The sequence below is a fragment of the Bactrocera neohumeralis genome, chromosome 5, assembly GCF_024586455.1.
Source record: "Bactrocera neohumeralis isolate Rockhampton chromosome 5, APGP_CSIRO_Bneo_wtdbg2-racon-allhic-juicebox.fasta_v2, whole genome shotgun sequence".
Classification (NCBI taxonomy): Eukaryota; Metazoa; Arthropoda; class Insecta; order Diptera; family Tephritidae; genus Bactrocera; species Bactrocera neohumeralis.
This window is the reverse complement of record NC_065922.1, coordinates 31,921,011-31,944,917: the sequence shown is the minus strand read 5'-3', so window position 1 is coordinate 31,944,917 and position 23,907 is coordinate 31,921,011. Positions and strand designations below refer to the sequence as shown.

Sequence of the window (23,907 nt, the reverse complement as noted above, 5' to 3'; positions counted from 1 at the left end):
CGATATATTCTAGTTTTCTTTGAAATGTATTTAGTTTATTTAAAGCTCTACAGAATATAGATTTTAAAACCTAGCAACCCCTTCTCATATTTTTCAAATAAACCAATGGAACCCATCTCAAGCTTACTTACTAGCCTGAGTTTGAGTTCTTTAGTCGATCCTTATAAGTTTCCAAAGCTGTTGAAGTCTTTACAGTTTTTCGAAATCTAAATATCATTGCATGTCTGAATGCTGTTATTGTCAAAAACATCCCTCAAAACCTCAAAATGAAGAAAATGTTTCATAAGATAATGAACTACCATTTGTAGAAGTCTTCATGTGTCCCTAATTTTATGTAGGCGTACTCGTATCAAATCGAATGTGACGAAATACTTTGTAAAAAGAAAACACAAACCCTATACATCCTCGAATACCAAATATTTTCATATACATATGCACCATATATACCATCCTCTGTGCCTGATTATACTAATCAACAAATCTGAAGGAAAAATTTGCGACTAATGTGTTAAGATGTCTGTGAGGTATTTGAGATGTCCTGATTACGATTTTTAATTTCGTCATTTTTGTAAACATTGGTGGTTCGAATCATACATCCCTTGACCAGAACACAAAAAATCCTACGTATTAGGAAATTGTAACTATCATTTTCGGTTTTAACAACACAAAGTAAGCAGAAAACAGCCTCTAACATCACAGTCGAAAAATTACTGTAAACTAGTGTTATCATATCGTAAAATATTTTGTTAAAGGATTTAGCCGTTTAGATCCAAATATTTTTTTAGTTAGATGTAACTTAACGTATATAATCTCGAGATATATATGTAGGTTTTTGAGCAACACAACTTTTGGTATCTTGAATTTTCTCATGTAAATACTAGTCAACCAGTCAAGCCAATTCGGTGAGTGTTAACTGGTCTTAACGTCAGCTGAATGAACTAATCGTTGATCACCAAAGACCGGATAACCGAATAAGGCTTTTACGAATGAAAACTTAAAAGCAAAAATTCCATAAAAATAATTTGGATGACCATAAATTGAACTTGATTGAAATCACTTACACTTTATTGAAATCAGAATAGTTACTAAAACAAATTCTTCATAGATATTTGGGTATACGAAAGGAGATACCATGTAAACTTAGAATCGACCGATTCAACGTGTCCCGAATCAATGAAAATCATGACAAATTTGAATGAATTGAGCTTCTTATTACTTCCACATTCATTGTATGCTAAGGTTTTGGCTCTCAGTGACTTTTTCGTTCTTAGGTATAACAACAGGGGGACTGAAACCAATTAGGTTGGTTGGTTGTTAGAAAAGTGAGACTATCACTAGGCCCCTTTTGCTCCTGGGTGTAAACGAAATTCGAAAATCTCAGTGGGTTTGGTAAAACCAATGATATTTTTTTCAAACCCAGCTATCCCATACTGCTTTAGTTGATGAATTAGGAGCAGTGGAAAATGTCCAATCAATGTCGGCTGAAGGCTGGCCTCCGCGCATGGTCTGCATTCCGTTGTATCTTCTTTTCCAATTTTCTAAAAGTGGGACCTTAATTATTGATACCTGGTACCGCTAAATTATTACTACATAGTTCCTGTTTGCTTAAAAGTAGAAGCTTTTTGGTTTGTGCACCACCAATACTACGCCAAAGTAATTTTGTGGTATGCGCCGTGTTGCTCCAAGGCCTGAGGTGCTGCTCTGATGCCTATCGTTTTGAACAATCCCTGAAGGGGCAAAATGGTATAGGGCAGCTTAAGGCAGAATTTTGTTCCCAGCTACTCTGAGTGAGCCAGCAGATCTTCCTTCTATTATTTTCTAGAGTGGGTATCCAGAGGATATGGCGAGTTATTTGGTTGATATCTCAGATCATATTAAGAGTGTAGCTATTTCTTGCTTCCATAACCTAACGCAGTGGGAATACTAACTGGTCACTGTCTGGTGGCGAAACACGCTCACAGGATGTGACAGATCGAGAAGACTGCAGGAAATGTCTAGAAGCGGGCACCAGGGAAAGAATGGAGCATTTACACTTGTTTCGCATTCGCAAGACTACGCTTTATGAATCTGGGGTTCCCACGGTATGATACACCGTCTTTTAAAATTCGCGTCAAGCGCAGGCATCCGAAAGGATAACTCCTCCTCTTAGACCTAGAAACTAAACTAAACTTCATCTGATATAGCAAAGGACCAAAACTGATCTATGCGTGGTTTATTTGCCTACCATATTAACCTAACCAAATGCAGTGAGAGCTAAGTATTGGCGTTACGGATAGTGAAAACTAATTTAGTGACAATGAAAAAGTAATCGCAGAGATTGAGGCCAAATTTGAAGCAAAATACTAAATATTTCAAAAATGATATTGAAAAGTACGAAGATTGCTACACTCGGCGTTAGCACTCGATGGCTACCATGGTTAATAATTAAATTGATATATTTAGCCAGTAATGTGTTCTTCTTTAAACGATATGAACTTGTCAGTAGATCTGGCATAAATATTTGGCAGAAAAAATGTGTTTCCCTAGTTGCGAAGTCAGTTCAAAGTGCTTCCTTTTACAAGCTTTCTATCGAAACTAGTAACATAGACTATTATATTTTCACAAATGTCTTTTCTAGGACGTGTGTTTCAGGAAAATGTAAATGCATTATGAAGCTTCACAAAAAGTGGTTTCCAAGATTCTATACTCGAGATTTGATACTAGAAAAAAAACTCTTTTCAGTTAACTCTTTTAAAGTGCCAAATTTGATTTTATGATTACTAAGAGTAAACTGACTGCTTATGAAGTTTGAAAATTTGAAATTTTCAAGTAGTCTAGCTTTCAAAAACTCATTTCGAAATCACTTTCAACCAAATAGTAAGTTATGGATTTATTTTGGATTTAAAAGAGTAAATAATGTAACACATAACTTTTATTCAATATTTTCCTGATTAAACTGCTTACTCAATTCCACCTTAAACAAATAAACTCCTTACTTGAGTCAGTTTTAAGTATTATGTCATTAGAAAGTTTTGGTACAGCATTTTCATATCGATAAACTTTTGGAATATCATAAAATCATATGTCAAATAATAAAGTACTCAGAAGAAACTTACTCTATCATAAGTTTTGCTCTTCCGCATTGGAAGTAAGTAAGTAAGTTCTTCTCCATGCAGAGATACATTACTACCCCTTTCAAGCATGATTGCGACTCCACATATGTATGTATATGTAAATGCAATAATTATATAGTTTCTTAGCATAACAAGGCAAAAATAAGCTCCGAGTCTGCTGTCACAATCACATTTTGCGGCGAAGTGCTTGTGTGTCTACTTATGCTTGCGGCCAAGTTGCCAAGAAAAGCCGCGCAAATTTTGAAATTTATCACATTTATTGCAAAATGGCCAAAGTTGAGACTGTTTGCTGTAAGTGACGAGCTATTGTTTGTAGGGTAGCGGGCGCTGCTTGCGGCGTTGCCAACTACAGCGCGCTTGGAAGCAGCCACCCAAGCAGGCAGTGCGCCAGTTAAGTGAGGCATTCACTCAGTTAGTTAGCTAGTCAAACACAGTCGTTGTCAGACTCACTGTCAGACTCAGTTACAGTTCGGGACAAAAGTATGTCTCCCTCTCTTCATACCAGTACAAATATATGCTTGTTCGATTCGCTTACACCAACACACCACAGAGTTTGCGTAAGTTTGCACAACTTTGATTTGCCTCACTTCGTCATTTGCCATATTTGTATATCTCGACATCCGTCCGTCCATTTGCCAGCCAACTCTAATGACGTTGGCTCCAACGCGTTGTCTATGAAGGTCTCATTGTTGTGCCCATTTATGGGCCACACTGCATTTAGTATTAATTACCAGGCAGCATCGAATTGCCGTAATGCTTATGGGTTATCACATCGGTGATGTGCTGTGTCTGTTGCGACAAACAAGTGCAAACTCGCCAAGACAAATTGCAAAAGAGTATGTTAATGAAAATTAATGAAAAATAAGTGAGGGTTTGAGAGGAACAGTGATTGTGCTGTGGCGTTTTTATTTCGTCACTTCATGTAGGAGTGAGTTATCGTTGAAAAGTGGGAATAATATTTGTCGTTAATTTTACTTAAATAACTATATTTGGACTTCTTGTAAGAAAAATATTAGTTTCTTTAGCTTGGGAACTGATTGCATACACACGAAACCTTCACTAGGTCATAAGTAGGAGGAAGAAAGCATATTCAGTGAAAAGTAATGCGGATTCCTCACTCGTGCCCCGTCGCACCAAAATTCCTATACCGTTTTCCTCAAAAATAAGCACATTATCTTTTATATTAATTCGTATACTGCTTTTATAGATTATTCCGTGTAGTCTGAGACTAAGTAGTTGCCAAGATTTCTTGCCCAATTAAGAGTTGCTGAACTTGAACTTAAAGATTTCCTTTTGGAGTTCTCCTTTAATTACTTCGAACTTAAATAACTCTTCATCGGTCTTAAAGCTTTGAGTTAAATACCGTAATATCCAACTCATATTTCCGACCTTTTAAAATCCGGTTTCCACGACAATAGGGTCTAAGTAACCGGAATGGACTCGTATTTTAATCCGGCCAAGAACTGACAGCCACGAACCATATAACCGCAACAATAAAAAAAACAATTCTTTGAATCGTTTCATTCGAATTGAGATTTGCTGTACCGTCAAAGATCGGATTTGACTGCCACATGGTCCAAGCTCAGAGCTTAGCTGAGATTAGATTAGTATATATTGTTGGTCTGATTTTCGCACACAAGTCATCAGAATCAACAGAACATTATGGGTCGAAGAAGCCCATGCGCTTGCCAAAATTTTGTTAAGGCGGCTAATATTAACCCCAGTAACTAAACCATGTTCGCCGAAACCTTTTCTACCGAGATGTTTTAACTTCAGTTTAGCAAAAGCTGCACAGTGGAGAAGAAAGTGTATAGATAATTCCAACTCGCATTCTTCCATACAGTTTTACCAGTTTGAACCCGACATGATATTTAGTCTCGCATCACTTGTGCTTACTGGGCAGGGTAGGTCGAGATAAACCTTTCTAAGAACAAATAGTTCTGAGTGCCTCTTGGTTCCGCTTTGAACCAGGATATCGCAGTTGTAAGTTTTGGTTGTTGACCAGAGTTTGTCAAATCCACAAGATGTCCATGAATTTATTGTTAAAGCTCACGACGTAAGCAGAATATAGACTCCTTGTCAATCTGTTGAAATTAGGGTAAGGTTAAGCTCTCTAGCAAGTTCATCAGCTTTGGAAGTTTCCTGCGATTCTGCTGTCACGTGACACCCAAACAGTTCAGATAACAAAGCAGCTTGATGCTATTGATAAGGAGGTCAAACACTCATTCACAAGTCTTGAACGCGCTGTCAGTCAGCGCACCTCTCTAAAGGAAGCTGCACTTCGAAGCAAGATATCTACTGCTACTTTATGGCAGCTACCTCTCCATCTCTTCATTTCGACATTGTTGTGTTTGGTTATTCTGAACTCTGATCTTCAATCCACAAATTTATATATTGAAGCGTCATAAAAAGCGAATTACTTGCTCTACTAACGAGCGAACCCAGTTCTCTTTTTGGTTTTAGGAAAAAGTTATGTGTCGACAATTTTCATGGTATATATGTTCTTCAGTGAATGTTTCTTCGGAATGATACCGACAACTCTTTGTCTGATAATTAATTTAATTGAAATCCAAAGTAGTTTATATAAATTTTTTTTCTTCTTTCGCACAACGTTACCATTTTTGTTGGTATATTTTGAACAGTCCAGTATTTCTTGGGAAAATAATTATTTATCTTCTCAGGAAACAAAGGCCTCCCTGTTTTGTTTTTCTGCTACTATTCAACGCAATATCGGTTACAGAAGTAAGCGTAAATATTCAGGAAAATTTATTTTAATGAAAAGTGTATGAAATATGATCTAACGAAATTGATACAAATTGAGGAAAGAGTTATTTTTAAAATGGTCCATCTAAAATTCAAGTTCTCATTTTTACTAACCTGTTTTCCCTACATCAGATTTGACATCTAACATTACTAAGATAGTTATACATAACAGAGATCTGCATTCAGTAGCCTCACAACATGGCAGGAATATTTGAAGTCGGTTAAAGATTTTTTAAATATTAAAGCGTGCCCACTTGCTTGTTTGAACTTCGAAAAGTTAGCGAAAAAAGTTACACGAATGAACATATCTGATCATATCAAAAGGTGATTCGAAAAAAATCAACAATAAATACATTTTTATATCAACCATGGGTTTGAGTTTTCAATATTATCAAAAAGTCGTGAAATCAATTCTTAATCATCCGCCATAATCATCATTTTTGTTAAAAACAGAAATCAGTGCAATGAATTCATTCAAAAAATATTGGAAAAGTCAGGTCTTTGTTTATATATATATGTATGAACCGCTATAACTTTCATTATGTATAAAGTGTTGTATGTAATTGGATGTTGGAATGAATTGGTATTAAGTATGAAAACCTAACACTCAACACTTGATAACACTAAATTAACCACATAACACACTATCCAGCGCACTGCTAGTAAATCCTTTAACCCATCATTGCATCAGAAGTATGTTTATTTGTAGATATTATTAACAATTCCGACAAACTAACCGACTAAATACTACTCGGCATACTAATATTTGTAACTATTTGGACTATTATTGCATTCTGAATTTATGTGCATCTATTTAGACTAAAAGAAAAATAACAAATTCAATAATTGATTACTCACAGGATTCACAAGCTGAAGCCGAGGTCGCTGTCACCACGAAGAATGTACGCAAACGCAAGACAACCCACAGTGATCCCACACACGGCAGCTTTTTCTTGCGTGTGGGCGCGATTGGTAAGTGGAAGTGGTATAACGGTTTATACGGAGACAGAAAACTAGAAAATAAAGTTGTAAAGAAAAAATTAGTTATAATTAAAGTGATGAAATACTTGATTTTATAACAAAAATGAGCATATAAAATTATATATATGTATATATATAAAATAAACGTTAAAACTAAGTTTAAGTTTAAAAAATTAAATTTAGAATTTCTGAACCAATAAAGTCAATGAGTATTTGTAATTTATTAAAAATAAATGCCGCAAAAATCGAGTTTAATAACTTAATATTTTGTATTTTTCCCTCTTTTTTATATTAGCCTTTGGTTTGGGCGGCATGATCTACATTGGACTGGAGTTTGGCTCTTTCTTCGAGATTCCTTTCGATTCACCGTGTCATCACATTTTGATTGGCGTAAATCCATTGTTGCAGATGATATTCACCTTTATGCAGATGTACTTCATATTCATGAATGCCAGAGTGAGTAAAATAGTAATATTATGATACGACAATTGTTAAATGCTTGAAGCTAAGGTTGTTATAGAAAGGAGTTTTAGACATATACCCCACTCTTGCAAAAAAAAAAAAAACACAAAACACACACACTAACGATTTGAAGATTTAGTATTATACTGAAATCTGATTCTTAAGGATATGTAAGGAAAGGTAATGGAGCAACGTTACCATATTCTCTATAGAATTGCATTATTTTTGATTATTGAAAAGAAAATATAATTTTGAAAACATTGGTTTAGGCTCAGCAAGGCTATAGAAACAGGATAATTATGACTAAGATAAGATAAGATAACTAGGTGAGAATTAAATCGCGATCTAAAGTCATAACGACCACAGCTAGCTCTAGCATATTGATAAATTCCAATATACTGTTAGGTGCAAGTGAGGTGATGTGATACCTTCTTGGAAACATGTATCTAAGGGTTTTAACCTGCAATTTGCAGACTGCTATGCAGTCAATTGGCAAGTGTTCTGGAGTTTCAAGCTTTCTGCCGCAGAATCGGCAATTTGCACAAGTAGCTAGGCTCATGTTATATAAGTGCTTCTTGAGCTTACAGTAGCTAGTGTAGAATGCGACAAGTAGCCTGAGTTTCTTACTGTGAAAGTTGATTACGTATTTAAACATGCTGTGGTTGTAACCCCTCATTAGCAACTTTGCATGGCGCATGACTTGGAGTTGTTGCCAATATCTCTCTATGCCTGCTCCTCCATCGCGATCCTTACTGCTAAGGGAAACCTTGAACTTCTTGGTGAAGTTTGCCCGTTTGGCAATGCAGTCACTTGGGAGAAGAGCCAATAATATTACACCACTAAAGTTCTTCATCCACTGGGATGAGATTACTTTACCTCTGCCAAACCCTTCTGCTATCATTTGAAGCATTGTGTGTTTGGCTTCCTGACCGATAATTAGGTGAAGTGGTGTGAGCTCAAGCATGACTTCAAGTGCTGCCGTCGGGCATTTGCGCATAGCACCCGTCATGCATACGTATGTATGCAAGTCGTTACAGCTTCGATAGTTGGAGCTCTACCGAAGTCTGCGATGCTATTAGGACCTAAGCCACCCACCATACGTGATTATCGATCGCACGATCATGGTGTACAACCACCTGATAATCATTGCCTTGCAGCCCCAGGATTTACCAACTAATCGAGTGACCACTATTAGATCTGTCTTCCAGAATAATCAACGATTTGTATAATACATAGACCAGTATTCAAAGACTATTAATGAAGCAGTCTCGGTCCTCAATAAATATTATTTTGCGCTAAAAGTCCTAAAATAAATAAGATATGCCTAAGTATGACCGCAGGCCAAAAGCACCTTCTATCGGCAAGGATATCTAAAGCAACAAAGAGGCCACTATATTTGCCAATGTTCCACACACTTGTTATAAGTCGCGGCTGTGATGGCCTTGTGTGCCTTTAGCGAATTTTGTTTGTTTTTTCAGTATCGGCTCATTTTTAGGGGCGCCATGCAGTTTCTACATCATATTCGTATAACCATGTCTCGACACCAGTATGTTGGATGATTGTAGGATCATCAGCGGGACGGGAATAATGAGTGACTTATTGAGTTTGGATCAAAAGGGTTTTTTCACATCCGATTATGTTTTCTTCTTTACATTGAGAACGTTTATTCCGTGGCGGGTCCTAAACCCAGCACACTACTTTGGGAAATGGGTTTTGCCTTCTCACTTTAGCTCGCCTTCAAACAGGTGTTTTTTGGCTACCCAGAAGATACCACTTGGTCTAAGACTGGAAGTCGTAAGCTGCTTGAGCCATATGAATCGTTTCTGTCCACTCCGAAGTTAATGGAGTTCAGAGAACTTTCCTCACTTGTGTGCACTTCTACATTTGGCACCATCCTTCGACCGTCATTTCATTGGAAACTTGTCGTGTCGTAAACAAGCAACTGCCAAACATTCGCTAATTGGCATATGGACATAAAACTTCAAAGAAACCTAAAAAAAATCCAATCTATGAATTTTTTTTTATCGATTTCACGATTCGAAAAAATATCCACGCCTAGTGATCTTCAAGTATACTTAGCCAGAAATTTGATTGAATAAGTCATTTAGAATAGAATCTACCGAAGTTGGCTTCAAGAAATCTAAGCTTATACTGACATATATGGAGATATTTTATCTGACACTATAAGCTATTAGAAGTGAAGTGTTAATTTTATTTGCTATACTAACTATACGGTCGCATAGACTAACAGCGCAACACACGGATTAACAAAGTATCAATATTTAGAATATAAGTTTAAGAAGCCATTTGGGTATAACTTTTTGGTAATATCTAACAAATATTTTTATTTAAATACAGTACCGAGTTAAGCATGATTCGAAATTCGACAAATTCATTGCATGCAATAAAATATTTTCCAAATTCACCCAAAATTTTTTAATTCCATTTTCTCGAACAAAATCCTTTCATATGCAGACTAGGCCGCCATATCAGGTACAGTACTTCCATATTTCAATGCTTCATGTCATTTATCATTAATGTACACTAACATCTTAAACCCAAATGGCTTTTTAAACAGTTATTTTTAGAAGAAATATCAAAACACACTTATTGTCAAGAGTTTTCGTGTAATTTATTCCTCTACAATTTCAGCTCAATATCCATCGTTTCAAGGTGATTGCACGCTTTGGCCTCATGCATGTTGTGGCCACAAATATTTGCGTTTGGATACGTACGTTGGTCAAGGAATCACTACTCGAAATCACACTTTATCATCAACGTCGTGAACCCGATCCCGAAGCCTCGTCCATTGCCAAGTCCATACGTCAACATGCACTACGTCATGCTGGTACAGTTCTGCGCACCCACGCCGGTCCGAATGAGGAATTTGAGGTGCTGGACGGCGAGGATTTACTGCCCGCCAATGCCTACAAAACCGACAATGTACTCTCGAAATTGGTGCGCAAAACTGTTGATGGCATCTCCAAGTCGTTGGGCATGGGCGCTGCTGCGGGCGCTAATGCCAATGCAGCGCTCACCACGCTGCTCACATCCACCACCAAACCATTGACCTCAACCATCACCACCACCACCACTACCACTACTACCCAACGTCCCTATTTCACCACACCATCGTATCAGTGGCAAAGCACTACTATGGCACGCAAGTTGAAGAAGTTTATCACGAGCACAACAGCTGCCACGACCACCACGTTGGGCACAACGCCTACCACACCGTCGACCACCACAATGCTGGCGAGCAGCCCTATTACCACCACGACAACAACAACTACGACCACTGAGACACCCTTCCGACATCACTTCGAGCACTCGGCATTTACGACTGCTGCCCCAAGTGTCGCCACCGATTATCTGACGTCTTCTACACATGGCCCGGCAGCCGACTTAGCTTCAACCACCGCCGAATCGGTGTCCACCAGTTTTGGTACGGGCATTGCTTCGTTCTTTAGTAATTTTGTTTCGTCCACGCCTAGCACCACGGTTACCACAAGCACACCCTCTACCACCACCGAGAATGCATTGAATGTAATGACTAATTTACTTGGTCCTGGCATGAATAACTTCCAAACCTATTCGGAAATCTCGCACCCTGAATCGACTGGCATTGTGAGCTTCGACAGTTTGGAGAGTCTCGATAATATCTATCCCGCCGCACTCTCCTCGAACATTGGCACATTGAATTCGACCGCTTGCGGACGTGTCGATATTATGGGTACTATTGTCTACGACTCAGCACCCTTCCTGTATCCCTTCATTATCGAATACTCACTAATCGGTGCGGTTGTTTTGTATGTAATGTGGAAGCATATTGGCCGCTATCCGGGCCGCATGAACGATGAGGATTTGGAGCATCGTTTGGAAGTGATGTTGTCACGTCGCGCTGTCGCTATGGCTCATCAGGCACGTTCGGGACGTGTCGATTGTGTGGGTTCGTCAAAAGGGTTATTCTTTGGTCTGTTGTTGTTGGTAGGTGCTTTGATTTGCCTGATACTCTTCTTCGTCTTGGTGCGTCATCAGCAGTTCTCGCTGCTAGCAATTTACCTTGCCGACGCAAGTCATTGCATACTCATGGCCTTCGCTGTGCTCGCCATAATCATCGGTTTTATTAGGTAATCTAGAAATTATTCAACTTCTTACAACAACATTTTTAACAAGTTTCTTTCGTCCTCTCGTAGAGTTAAAAATCTGAAATTCCGCTGCGAAGAGCAATCCAATCTCAATGACATTCTGCTACGCATCTCCGCTTTCGGCCTCTTCACCTATTCGATATTTGGCGTCATCGCCGGCAGTTTGAAGGCGCTCGAAAGCGAACCGAATCTTCTAGTCATGACCACAAGCGCCGTCGCGGTATTCCAGGTGATCTTGCAATTACTCTTCATTGCCGATGTTTCGCGTCGTCGCGTCCACTTGCCCGAGCATGATCGCAGCAAACCGGGCCGTCAAATCGTCACATTCCTGCTGATCTGCAATGTGGCTATGTTTGCTATTTACACATTTGAAGCTCAAAAAGTATTTGCCAATCCTGTAAGTAGCTATGTACGTGAGCGATATATGAAGATATGTTTTACCGCAAAAAAGAAAGTCTTTTTTACGAAATTCAAAAACAAAACGCATAAGTATTTTGTGTAACCGCGAAGCATTGAAGGACATACATTTCGATGATGACTTTTGTGCTTTATGGTTTTTGAAGAGTATGTGTTTTTGAAGTTTTTGCATGACTTGCTTGTTATTATCTGTAGTGTAGTATTATTCAATATTGAAACAAGTTTTTGAAATCATCAAAATTTTAATTTTTTGTTTCGTCTTCCGCCCTTTTCTGAAGTTAGTTTTCCTCAACTCAGTCGAGTGTTTTCACATTGTTTCCTATATACATCAGGCTTCTCAGGTGCCTTCCAGTTAACATACACTTAAGTTTTGAATTAGAATTGTATATAGAACTTAGCCTGTCTCAAAAATGTCCTAAATAAATAATTCGTTATTTGTGTTTAGTTTGACCTCATAATTATAAAAATAAATTAAATTTTTCCGTTTGTTAAATTAAAACTTGTTCCGGAGGTTCTCACAAGTTTTTTTAACAGTATCATGTTTAAAGCCCTTCAGTAGAGTCTATCCTTCCTTCCGAAAGTTATCAAAACGTAATTTTTAGTGGTTTTTCAACTACCTTGATTTTTCGGCGGCAACCATTAGTTCAATAAAATTGGTGAATACTCCTTTTTGAACAAATCTCAATACCACGTAGGAGACCATTGCAAATTTTCTAACCTGAATCTAAGCTATTATGAGCGATGCGTAAAAACTGTGTCCGAAAATCTATTATATTACATATTGTTATCCACACAATACTCTAGTAATTCATCTCGAGACTAGACCAGAAATACTTCGAAGATTCCAGAATTTAGTAATTTAAAGATAAGTATCACAACTTATGACTTGGATTTACATCCGAAGGTCTCATACTCATGCGTATGATAGAAAATAATCACTCAAACTTTTTCATGTCTTCGAGATCATTTGTTCATGGAATAGCGACACTATTCCTATAAAAGCTTCGAGATAAATTATATCCTTTCGTTCAAGTTTTAGATAATTCTGGTCTTGTTAATGGCGGTGATTTCTTTGTCTTTTAGTGAATCTATATTTCTGATAAAGATTACTACAAGCGTAATACTTTGTACTAATACCTTAGCGATCGGTACACAGGTGGTAAGATATTTGTGAGTTATAGTCTCAAATTGACGGGTTTAGACTTTCGGTTAGTGCCAAAAAATATATATATATTGGGTCTGTAACTACGTTTTTTGAATGTGTATTTAAGAAGAATGTGTAAAATAGTATATCAAAGTATTACCCAGCTGAATCTAAAATATTCCCCATATTTTTTAAAGTACAAGGACTCCATCCCTAAATAACAGAATGAGTAACCCGATTTTTCATACCTTGTTCTGATCTTCTAATGAAGACATTCTTATCGAGCCAAACAAATGGTAGAGAGAAGGTGTACGGTCTGGCATATAAGACGGCTGAGGCAAAACTGTTTTACAAATAGTTTTTAACCGTTCTTGCAACTTTTGAAGCTTCAATTTGACGCGCTGTTGTCGGTAGCGTTCCCCAGTATTTGTTCCACCCGCGTTTAGTTCCTACCGAGGAGCTTCGATTCATATGGCGCTCTATTTCTTTGCTTTTGAATGTATCTGACTACTTTTAAAAGTTTTGGAACGTCTGTTTGAGTGACTCCCGCAAATTCTTTTCTTGTCTTCTTCTCTCCGAGTACTGCTTCCAGTTCTAGATCTTCAAACTTTTCCGAACCTCTTTTGGTACAATCGTTCAGTTAGAGCAAGTCCACCATGAACTACGAAGCACAATGACTTTAGGCGCAGGCTTTCTTCATATTGAAGCAATGAAGAAGGAAGTTCTCAAAAACAGTTGATCAGGCACTAAGTTCACCATATTTGAAAGGAAAAGAAATTTTACTCCACAGGGTTATACTTGCATCTAAATAAAGTCTCTCTTTTAAAACCTTCTACATTACTCAAACATACATACACATATTACCGATTTTTTTGCAACTTATATATACATATATCGTTTGTAGTAAAGTTATCATTTATGGTTCAACATTATGTCTGTATATATATGTACATAAAATTCTGATTTTGAAAACGAAATTAATTTAAAGCATTTTCACTTCTCATATCTTCATGTATTGCGTACATTTTTGCACTTTCTCGATGTTACGTAGAACACTAGTGCATTAAAAGCAAATGAAAATTGAATATAAATAAATTTTAACACATTCTCATTTGATCTCTTCCTCAAATTTCTTCTGCTCCACCAAAAACACAGGTTCAACTTGACTTCTACGGCTTTGTGCCATGGTCAATAATTCAACGCGTCACACTGCCACTCTGCATTTTCCATCGTTTCCACAGCGCCGTAGCACTGGCTGAGATCTGGAAGACAACGTACAAGGCACGTTTGGAGTAAGCAGTTGCCAAGGAAGCACCAAAGAGAAGCTAAATACATGTTGGAGCACATCAAAAGAGAGGTGTATGTAGTGCCCAGTGAACGAAACTGCCAAACTGCGAAAAAGGTACCAAAAAACACGAAGCAAAACCATAAAATAAACCAAAAGAGAAATAAAGTGAAGTAATTGGGGCGCAACGAAGGAGCAAGCATAAGAGAAGATTAAGAAAAAATTGAAAATAATAAACAGAATTAACAGTAAAAGCAGCGTAAAACAATGAAAATGTATTAAAAAGTAAATATTTGCAATATGTAAGTGTGGAAGGAGAAAGAGAGCGTACAAGAGAAACGGCAAAATGTAACCGTAAAACGTTTAAGTTTAACTCGCAGTTAAGCATTGCGAAAAATGAACGGTTACGCGCATACCACTCATATACACACAAAGCCACATATACATGCAACACAAAACGAACATAAATTCATACACTGAGCGAAATAATAGCAGAGCAAAAAGAAAAAGTAATTGAAAAGCAGCAAATGAAATAAACGCAAATTAAACGATTAAGGCAAATCAATTTATGCATTGTCGTCTGACTTCGTGCAGACCAAAAGAGTTGTATATTTAAGTGTAATGTTAAGATTTTACTTATTAATTATTACAAAGAAAAAAACTTTTGAATAAAAAACAAACACATAACAATTATTAATTATGAATTATAGTTAAGCGAGTACAATTTGTAGATTTTCATGATAAAATTTAATTTTTAAGTCAATGTAATATTTTATTTAATATGCATAATAAACTGGAGGACAACAAATTAACAACAACAACAGCAAATAATAAAAATAAAAGTACTTTAAATGCAATTTGTTGTTTTGTAGGGAGTACATCTTGAGAAAAAACATAAATAATTTTTTCTTAACAACATTTTCCTTTACTGCTAGGCAGCCAATGCGATACTTTTTAAGTGCTAAGTCATATTTATAGAATACGCCGTAGAAAATGCGCGCCGCACGGCAAGCAGCGTACAGCAGAAAAGCAATTTTTGCGGCTGCGCGGTGAATTATTTAGTACTTAATTAAAAAATTATTTGATAATTTAAATTCTTATGTAAAAAATGAGTGTTGATATGCAGGAAAAGCAGGAGCAGCTGAAAATTAAGCACGTTATATAATTTTATGCTTTTTATGCACTTTACGTTATTGAGTTGTACGAACAAAAAAATTTTTTTAATTAAAAAAGAAAAATTTTAATTCAAAAATTAATAATTTAATTAATAAAAAACTTAAATTAAAAATAAAATTATTAAAAATTAATTATTTAACAAAAGAAAATTAATTAAATTCATTATTAAAATTAATTTTTAAAAATATATTTATTTATTTCAAACAATTTATTACTTAAATAATTAAAAAAGTAGTTAAAATATAATTATTTAATAAACTTTTTTCAATAATATTTGAAAATTAATTATTTAGCAAAAAAAATTTATTCAATTTATTATTTAATTTAATTATTAAAACAAAATTAATTAAATAATTGATAAAAATATTATAATGTAATTAATTATTAAATTAATTACTTTTTTGATATTATTTTTAATAATTGATTATTTATTTAGTAACTACATTTTTAATTACAAATAATTTATTTTAAAAAAATTTATTAATTCAGTAATTAAAAATATAACTACTAAACAAATAATCAATTATTAAATATAGTATCAAAAAAATAATTGATTTAATAATTATATTTTAATTTTATTAATAATTAATTAAATAAGATATTTTAACTACTATTTTTTAATTATTTAAGTATTTTTTTTTTAATTTTCTAATAATTAATTAAAATATTTTGTTATTAAAAAATAATTAATTTTTGATTAATTAAATATTAATTAATTTTTAATAAAATATTATTTATTTGCTTAATTTTTTAAATATTTTTTTAATAATTAATTTTTTATTAAATTTTTTTAAATAATTTTAATTTTAATTACTGAATAAATTATTTAAAATTGAAATTTTTTATTAATTAAATAATTAATGATTACTTAATTAAGTAATAATTAATTGTTTTTTAATAACATAAATAATTTATATAATATATTCATAAAATTTATTAAAAAAAACAAAAATTGTTTTTGTGTATATTTTGTGAAAAAAGTTGCAATCGAAAACTTATATTTATTTGTTGTATTATTTGCAATTTATTGCTATTTTCATAACATACGACATACATATACATATGTATATCTAACTCCCACACAAAGAAATAAGAAATCAAACAAAATGAAACAAAAAGTGAAAACTAATATTAAGTATATTAAAACTAAAGTTATATATACATACAGACACCCAAACATATTAATATGAAATATAAAAATACAAACAAAAAATAATAATTAATAAAAACAATTGTTGTTTATTTATTTTCTATAAAACTGCGAAATTAAAGGACAAATTTCAAAAGCAAAATTTATTTATACTAAATGGGCTTGGAGTATAAATTTTACTATACATAATAAAGGGTGTTATTAGTCGTATTTTTAAACAAACAAATGTGAGGTGTAAGCATAATCTTAATTATTATTAATTAAAGTCTATGATATTTGTATGTTACAGATATAACTAGGAATCAGAGTTCAGTTCACAGCTCACAGATTAAATGAAATAAGCGGAACACAGACGTAAATCAACAAAAAGCTCATTCATCTTCATAAAGATAGGCATATTCTCAGTCATTAATCACTTGCTCTAGAAGAGATTCAGTAACTTTGGAAAGCTTTCAATAAAAAGCTAATTAAAGTGAAAGCTTTGAGTAAAATTCAGCAGGATTTTATAGAGAAAGCAAAAACAGAATTCACAAAATTATTTAGATCTTTGTGCGAAGCTTTTATTTAAGTGAAAACTTTTTATAAAGTGAAAGCTTTGTAAAAAATGTGGCATGAAATTCTAAGGAAAGCTATAAAAGAATTCAGAAAAGTATCCAATGTCTTGTGAAGAGCTTTCATTAAAGTGAAAGCTTTGCGTAAGCTATAGCAGGAGCTTCCAAGGAAAGCGAGAAGAGTTTTCAGAAAAGTAAATAACTTCGTGATAAAAGCTTTTATTTAAGCGAAGGCTCCTTAGAGGGAATGCTGTATTTAATTAAATGGTGTAGAAATTTCAAATGAAAGTGAGAGAAGCATTCAGATAAAGATCCAAATTATCGCCAAAAACTTTCATTAAGTTAAAAACAATAGAGTGAAATACGGTAAGAAATTCAAAGTGAGAAAGGCATTCACAAAAGTATTCAAGTTCTTATGATAAACTTTATTTAAAGCGAAAGCTTTGCGTTAAATGCGGCAGGATATTGAAGCAAAACGAAGAAGAGCATTCAAAAAAGCAAACAAATTCTTGGGAAAGCTTTCAAAAAGTATTAAAGTAAAAGCTTTTCGTAAAAAGCGGCAGAAAGTTCAAGCGAAACAAGAAGAGCATTCAGTTAAGTCTTGTAGTTTAAGTAATTATACTCAAATAGTTTCACGACTTAATGAAAAAGCTGCGCTTAACTAAATATTTACTGATTGTAACGGCACTGTGAATGCTGCCAGGTCTTATGGTTACAACTTTCTCCTTAGTTGAACTGAATAATGATAATCAGAAAAAGTTGACTTGTCTTTTTACGAGCTTCTCAGTATACTAAGAGCTATGCTATCTAAGTTAGTGGATATGAGATTCTGTTGAGAGCTTTTACGCTTTTTTTTTACTAAGTTACGAGAAAGTTTTGTCTTCGAACTTTAGCTGAATGTCCTTAGATAAGGAGTTAAGAGGTAGGAGTTCCTCATAATGTCATATTTATTTTATATGAAATCTAACAGCTTCACAGATCGATTATCAAAGGGTGCTGCAAATAAAATGTTCATAAGTATATGAATAGTGGAAGCTTTCCAATGCTTAAGAAATACTGTTATAAAATCCTTTAAGGACGTAAAGATTTAAACATTTTTCGAATTTTTTACAGCAGTTGATAGATTATTCCGAAGAATTTCATTTACAAAAAAATTTACCCCATACAAACATTGAGTAAGTATATTTAGCACGTTACATATAAACAACCGATCAGTGTTATTTGCATCACAACAACAAAAATCATGAATATCATCACTACACAACAACAACATCACTCACATCATAAATGGAAAAAGTAAGTGTGAAAAGCAAAAGCAGCGTGAAGGAAAAGCACAGAGAAAACTTTAGAAATACATACATACATACATACATACATTCATACATAGTAAATAACAACAATAAACTGTGATCAATTGACATTTATATAATTTCAATAAAAGCTGTTTTTTTTTTGGCATTGCGCAGACACAAGCAGGCGGAGAGGCCAGAATTATAGCAGAATTAGCAATTGACGATAGAATGAAGTAAAAGGTCAAAGAAAAAACGGTAAATTTAAATACCTACATTTAATTGGAACCAGAGTTTTTTAGTAGTTATGAAGATTTTTTATATAAACACGAAGGTGGGAAACAAAAAAATTAATATTAATTGTGTAATAAAATTATGGAAATTGCAAGAAAATGAAATTTGTATTTAAAAAAAAGAAAAATAGAATTAAAAGTTACAACAAAACAAAGCCGGAAAAGTGTAAGTAATAAAAGTTATATAAAAAAAATTAAAAAAAATTAAGATAATTAACGAAAAAATTTAAAATAATTAATAAAAAATTAAGATAATTAAAAAAATAAAAAAAAATAAAATAAATTAAAGTAATCAACTTTTTTAAATGTCCATTTTGAATATTAGTAGTGAACTTTAAAAGATAAAATCTATAAACAACAGCATTATACATAACTATTAAATATGTTTATAGCAGCGAAAAAGGCGCGCAGGAAAATTGTTGCATTTTGTCGTAAAACAAAAACAAATTATATACCAAATTAGCGAAAATATGTATCAAGAAGAAATATGTATGTGAGTAAAAATCTAAAAACTGTTTACTTGTAATCTATTGAAAAAAACAAAAACAACAAAGAAAGAAAATTACAACAAACAAAACAGCAAACAAAATTACCAAAAAAACACATTCTAAAACATACTGAAAGCATTTAAGCATACAAAGCGAATCAATATATTGGCAACGCACTCGTAATTACAAAAACAAAAACAACAAAAAAATTAGCGAAAAATGTGAAAATGTCTTTTTCAAACAATTGCAAAATATATTATATATACAGATATATATTGAAAGTTTACCAGAAACCCACCAATTTCTAAGTATTACATACATACGAACATTTCTTACAAACGAGTTATACACGTAAATGTAAACAAAAAACAACAGCAACAAAAGCAACAGCAATATATAAACAGCTAAAATCGTCGCACTTATTTTGAAAAACAAAAACAAAACAAACAAATATTCAAATCATTGAAGCGCATACATTTTCGAGGGGGAGCAAAAGTAAAAGAAAATATTTTAAACATTTACCAAACTCAAAAAACATAATCCAAAAAGTAATGAAATTTAATATTTTCAATTACATAAGGAACCCAAATTCATAAGTCATTTCAACAATTGAAACTCAATCAAACCTAAAAAAAAGCTTACAAAAAGCTTTGTAGAGAGCTTACATCATTTCAGTGAGTTAAAGAGTTTTCTTCGATTAAATCGCTACTCGCGTTCTTCCACAATACAGCATCCGACAAAATAAAGAGTTTTCTTCGATTTTTGAGAGCTTTCGATTTAAGTCATCATTTTTTAAACATATATAGCATATTCACCTTCAATAAACACGTAAGAACACTGCCGTTTATATATAAATTTGTACATTTATATATATTTACATACATACAGACCGCATATTAAAGACAATTTGCAACTTCATTTGTAAAATATGAGATATATTGTAATATGAGCAAACTTTGCTACTCCATTTCTACACGAGCAAATTTAAAAGCTATATTTTTTAGGAATTTTCGATTATTTTCTTGTTTTCTTTTCAACTTTTACCAGGAGCTTTTACGCTTTTGCTGAAACTTAAAAAAATTGAAAGTTTTTATCATTTTTCAAACAGAACAAAAAACCTGGCCTACATTTCGGCGCGTTGACATAAGAGCAGCAGAATTAAGAGAAACTTATAGTTTCAGAATTGAGGTAATCTAAAATTTTTTTCTAAAGCGTCGATTATGTCCGCCCATCTCGCACTTTTGAAGGCATTTCCAACGTCTAAAGTCGCCAACCTTGTACGCCTATTCAATGACGTTTCGGATGGCTTCCAGAGTTGATTTCCAAGGACTTAAATCGTATTGCCTGGGTACGAGTTCGCAAGATTCATTGATAGCCACTTCCAGTTTAGGTCTAAGTAGCCTTTCATAGAGCTTTCCTGCAGTGTCGGTAATGCGTAGTAGGCGGTATGCAGATGGCAAGATGGGAGCCCTTTTTTTCTTGCTGATTAGGAAAAGTCATTGTTTCTTGCAAAGCCTCCAGTTTCGAGGCAGGCGCGGTTACATATCTAAGAGTATTACGGGTTGTTTTGCAGGGATTGTTTTAAGTATTTCTACTGGGATCCCATTAGGGCCGCAGCGACCAGTTGAATTTCGTCTAGGGGGAACTGGGGAATTTCTGAAAGTCTTATATACTATTCTGGTTCACTGACTTATGATGTCGCTCATTTTGGCAGCATTTTTAATTAAATTAAATGAAATTTCTTAAAAAAAATTAAATAAAAAAAATAATAGGTTTTTTTTTTTAATACATAGTAATAATAATAAATAATTTTAATTTAAAAAAAAATATTAAAAAAATAAAATTAAGCAATTAAGCTAATAATTTAATAATATTTTTTATTTATTAAAATTATTCATTTTTATTATCTTTTATTCAAAAACAAAAAATATTTTTTTTATTTTACAAAAATTTTTGTATTAAATAATTTTTAAATGAAAAATTTGTTTAATAAAATAATTTTTTATGAAAATCGTTTTCGGTGAAAAATTCCCAATTAAAAAAAGCTCGACTTGCTCAATACAAACGCCAAAAATTACGCTATCAACAACAAATAACAGTAGAGAAGCTTTCAAAACATGAGTAGCAAGTGAGAAAATGCAATTTACTTAGTACAATTCAAAAATAAAATCTCAAAACATAGAAGAAAATATTTGTAGCAAAAAAAGAAAACCGCAAAAATACATATTACTATATGCAGAGGAAGAAAATTATATAAATAAAATAAATATCAGCGCTAAAGAATATAACATCAAATTTTTTAAAACATTTCAAATTATTTATTATTATTTTTTTCTTCTCTTATGCAAAGTATAGCAAAAGTTTAAGACAACTTAAGTTTTTATTGCAAAAAAAAATATTTTAAATAAAAAATTGTGCTAGAAACCTTGTATGTATGTATATGTTAAGAGTTAAAGAAAAGTATAGCATACTTGAAGGCGCGCAACATATGCAAATTAAGCAAATATTGTTATGAATAACTGAAAAAATGTTTAAAGATGTGAAAAATTGTAAGAGAAACAACAAAATACATTTGTACACAATATTTTGCGGATTAAATGTTAAAAAACAAAAACAAAAAACATAAAAAACGAAAATGTGCGCAGTTGAACGAAAAGCAATGCGATACTCTGATACATGTTACAGCTAGGCTGCGCTCTCTCCCTACACCCCGCATAACTACAAAACCACTTTAAATGCCGCAATTTATATAGTCGACTTACTTCACTACAAATGAGTAAACGAATTAGAGCAACAAGAAGCGCAAAGAGAAGTGAAAAGTGCTGCAAAAGCTACAACTCAAAAGAGACATAATTAAAAAAATAAAAAATAGAAAACCAAAAAGTAAATAACAAATCAAGACAAATTGTAATCCATTTCTTTAACAGCGAAAATTTTGCACGCAATTTGCGAGGCAGTGTACATCTCCGAATATACAGAAGAGCAAGCTTAGTGCTCATACATATTTAGAGGCGACACATATACAACTAAGAAGCAGTAGAAAGACAGATTAGCGAAAAAAGCAAGAGTAAAAGGCTCGAGGGCAATGATCCGGTTGGCATAAACGAAAGGCCTGCAGGCGAATGTCAGCGAACAACAAACAAAGTCAAATCTAAATGAAAATTAGCAAATCAAGAGCGATTCAAGCATTATAAAATAGTTCAACTCGATTCTATATATATAAAAAATATTATACAATATATATATATATATATGTATGTACAAGTACTAAGTGAATATACTACATATAAATATGTATGTATGTATATGTTCGATGAAAACAGAATATGAAACGATATTGTATTTGTAGTGTAGCAAATGTAAAGCGTACGCTTCAAACGACACACACACACACACACCGATACATATACGCATTCAGAGACAGGAGGCACAGAAACGCACGCAGCAAGCGGCTGAGAACAGGATATGAAAGACTCTCACGGACATGACAGACAAAAGAGAGTGGTATGAGAGGGGAAAAAACCGATAGCAGACGAAAGCAAGAACAACAAACTCAATTACAGCTAGACATGCCATAAAACATACAAATCATACAAACAAACATACACCAAATTGAAGCATTGAGAAGTAATTTTAAATTCGAATAAAATAAAATTAATAAATTTAAAATATAATTTTTTGTTCTTTCTTTCTACTCAAAAATATTTTATTGTATATAGTATGGTGATTACTGCTTTAGGTGATGAATAAGGTTAGTCTGACTAGTGATCTGACAGAATGTTATTCCCTATATATATTGTTGGCCCATAATTTCGGCCTCTTTTGTACGAAAAACTTCCCGCAAACGACGCATAATAATTGCTGACAGTTTGGTCGGTCGCAAGAAATTCGGAGTGCACCAAAACTCGATAATCGAAGGAAACTTTCAACATAACGTTAATTTTTTTACTTGATTTGACGTCGTTTTTGCCTCACCTTTGCCACGATATTCGACCGATTAATCGTCTGTTTCCGGGTCCTAAGCATACTCATCGAATGTAATAATACCTTTGAGGACATCCCGTAGTCGGAAAGCATTGTTTCATAGACGTTAACGCGTCCTATTTTTCGAAAAAATTTAGTGATTTTGGAACCAATCGTGCTTTCATATTTCTTAGACCCAAATGATCTCTCAAAATGGTTTTTCACTGATCGTTCTGATATTCCAACGATTCCAGTAAGATCTTTGACTGTTAATCATCGATTCTCAAGCACCAATTTCTTTATTTTCATTGACGTGTTGATTATCAGTTGATGGCCGTTCTGAACGTCTTTCGTCGTCAACGTGTTCTCGAACCTCTTTGAATAATTTGTACCGATCAAAAAATTTGCTCGCAACAAACAATTCTCGCCGAAGACCTTTTTCAACATTCTGAGCGTTTCGGCACCACTTAAAAAGTCTTACTATTTTTTGCCCACAGTAATCAGTTAAAATCAAAAGATAATGATTTTTAGTAGGAGGAAATCTAAAACTCTGTTTTACTACCGATTTAAATTTTTGTTTTAAGGAAAATTGGCGGACCAGGTGACGTCAAATTTCATCACTCGATCAACTTCGAAATCGGTTCGAAAACAATATTTGAAATCTGAGGAAAATACCTTTTTTAA

General features: G+C 33.6%; 1 protein-coding gene and 1 long non-coding RNA gene across 14 annotated transcripts in view; one reads left to right on the top strand and one right to left on the bottom strand.

Moving 5' to 3' along the window:
• Nucleotides 1-15,533, top strand: part of LOC126759520 (proton channel OtopLc) — a 138,437-nt gene extending 122,904 nt beyond the window's left edge. For 9 of the 13 annotated variants that reach the window (XM_050474364.1, XM_050474359.1, XM_050474363.1 and 6 more), the window contains 5 exons: nt 6,737-6,848; nt 7,153-7,313; nt 9,972-11,449; nt 11,516-11,876; nt 14,184-15,533. In XM_050474364.1, coding sequence (XP_050330321.1) covers nt 6,737-6,848; nt 7,153-7,313; nt 9,972-11,449; nt 11,516-11,876; nt 14,184-14,324 — 2,253 coding nt within the window. In that variant the 3' untranslated portion in view covers nt 14,325-15,533. The remainder of the gene's footprint in view (nt 1-6,736; nt 6,849-7,152; nt 7,314-9,971; nt 11,450-11,515; nt 11,877-14,183) is intronic. The other 4 variants (XM_050474360.1, XM_050474370.1, XM_050474371.1 and 1 more) reach the window with 1 other exon arrangement.
• LOC126759580 (uncharacterized) overlaps nt 1-23,907 on the bottom strand; it is a 497,180-nt gene that overhangs the window by 21,183 nt on the left and 452,090 nt on the right. Inside the window, exon 8 of the long non-coding RNA XR_007667019.1 lies at nt 6,735-6,889. This is a non-coding gene — a long non-coding RNA (uncharacterized LOC126759580). The remainder of the gene's footprint in view (nt 1-6,734; nt 6,890-23,907) is intronic.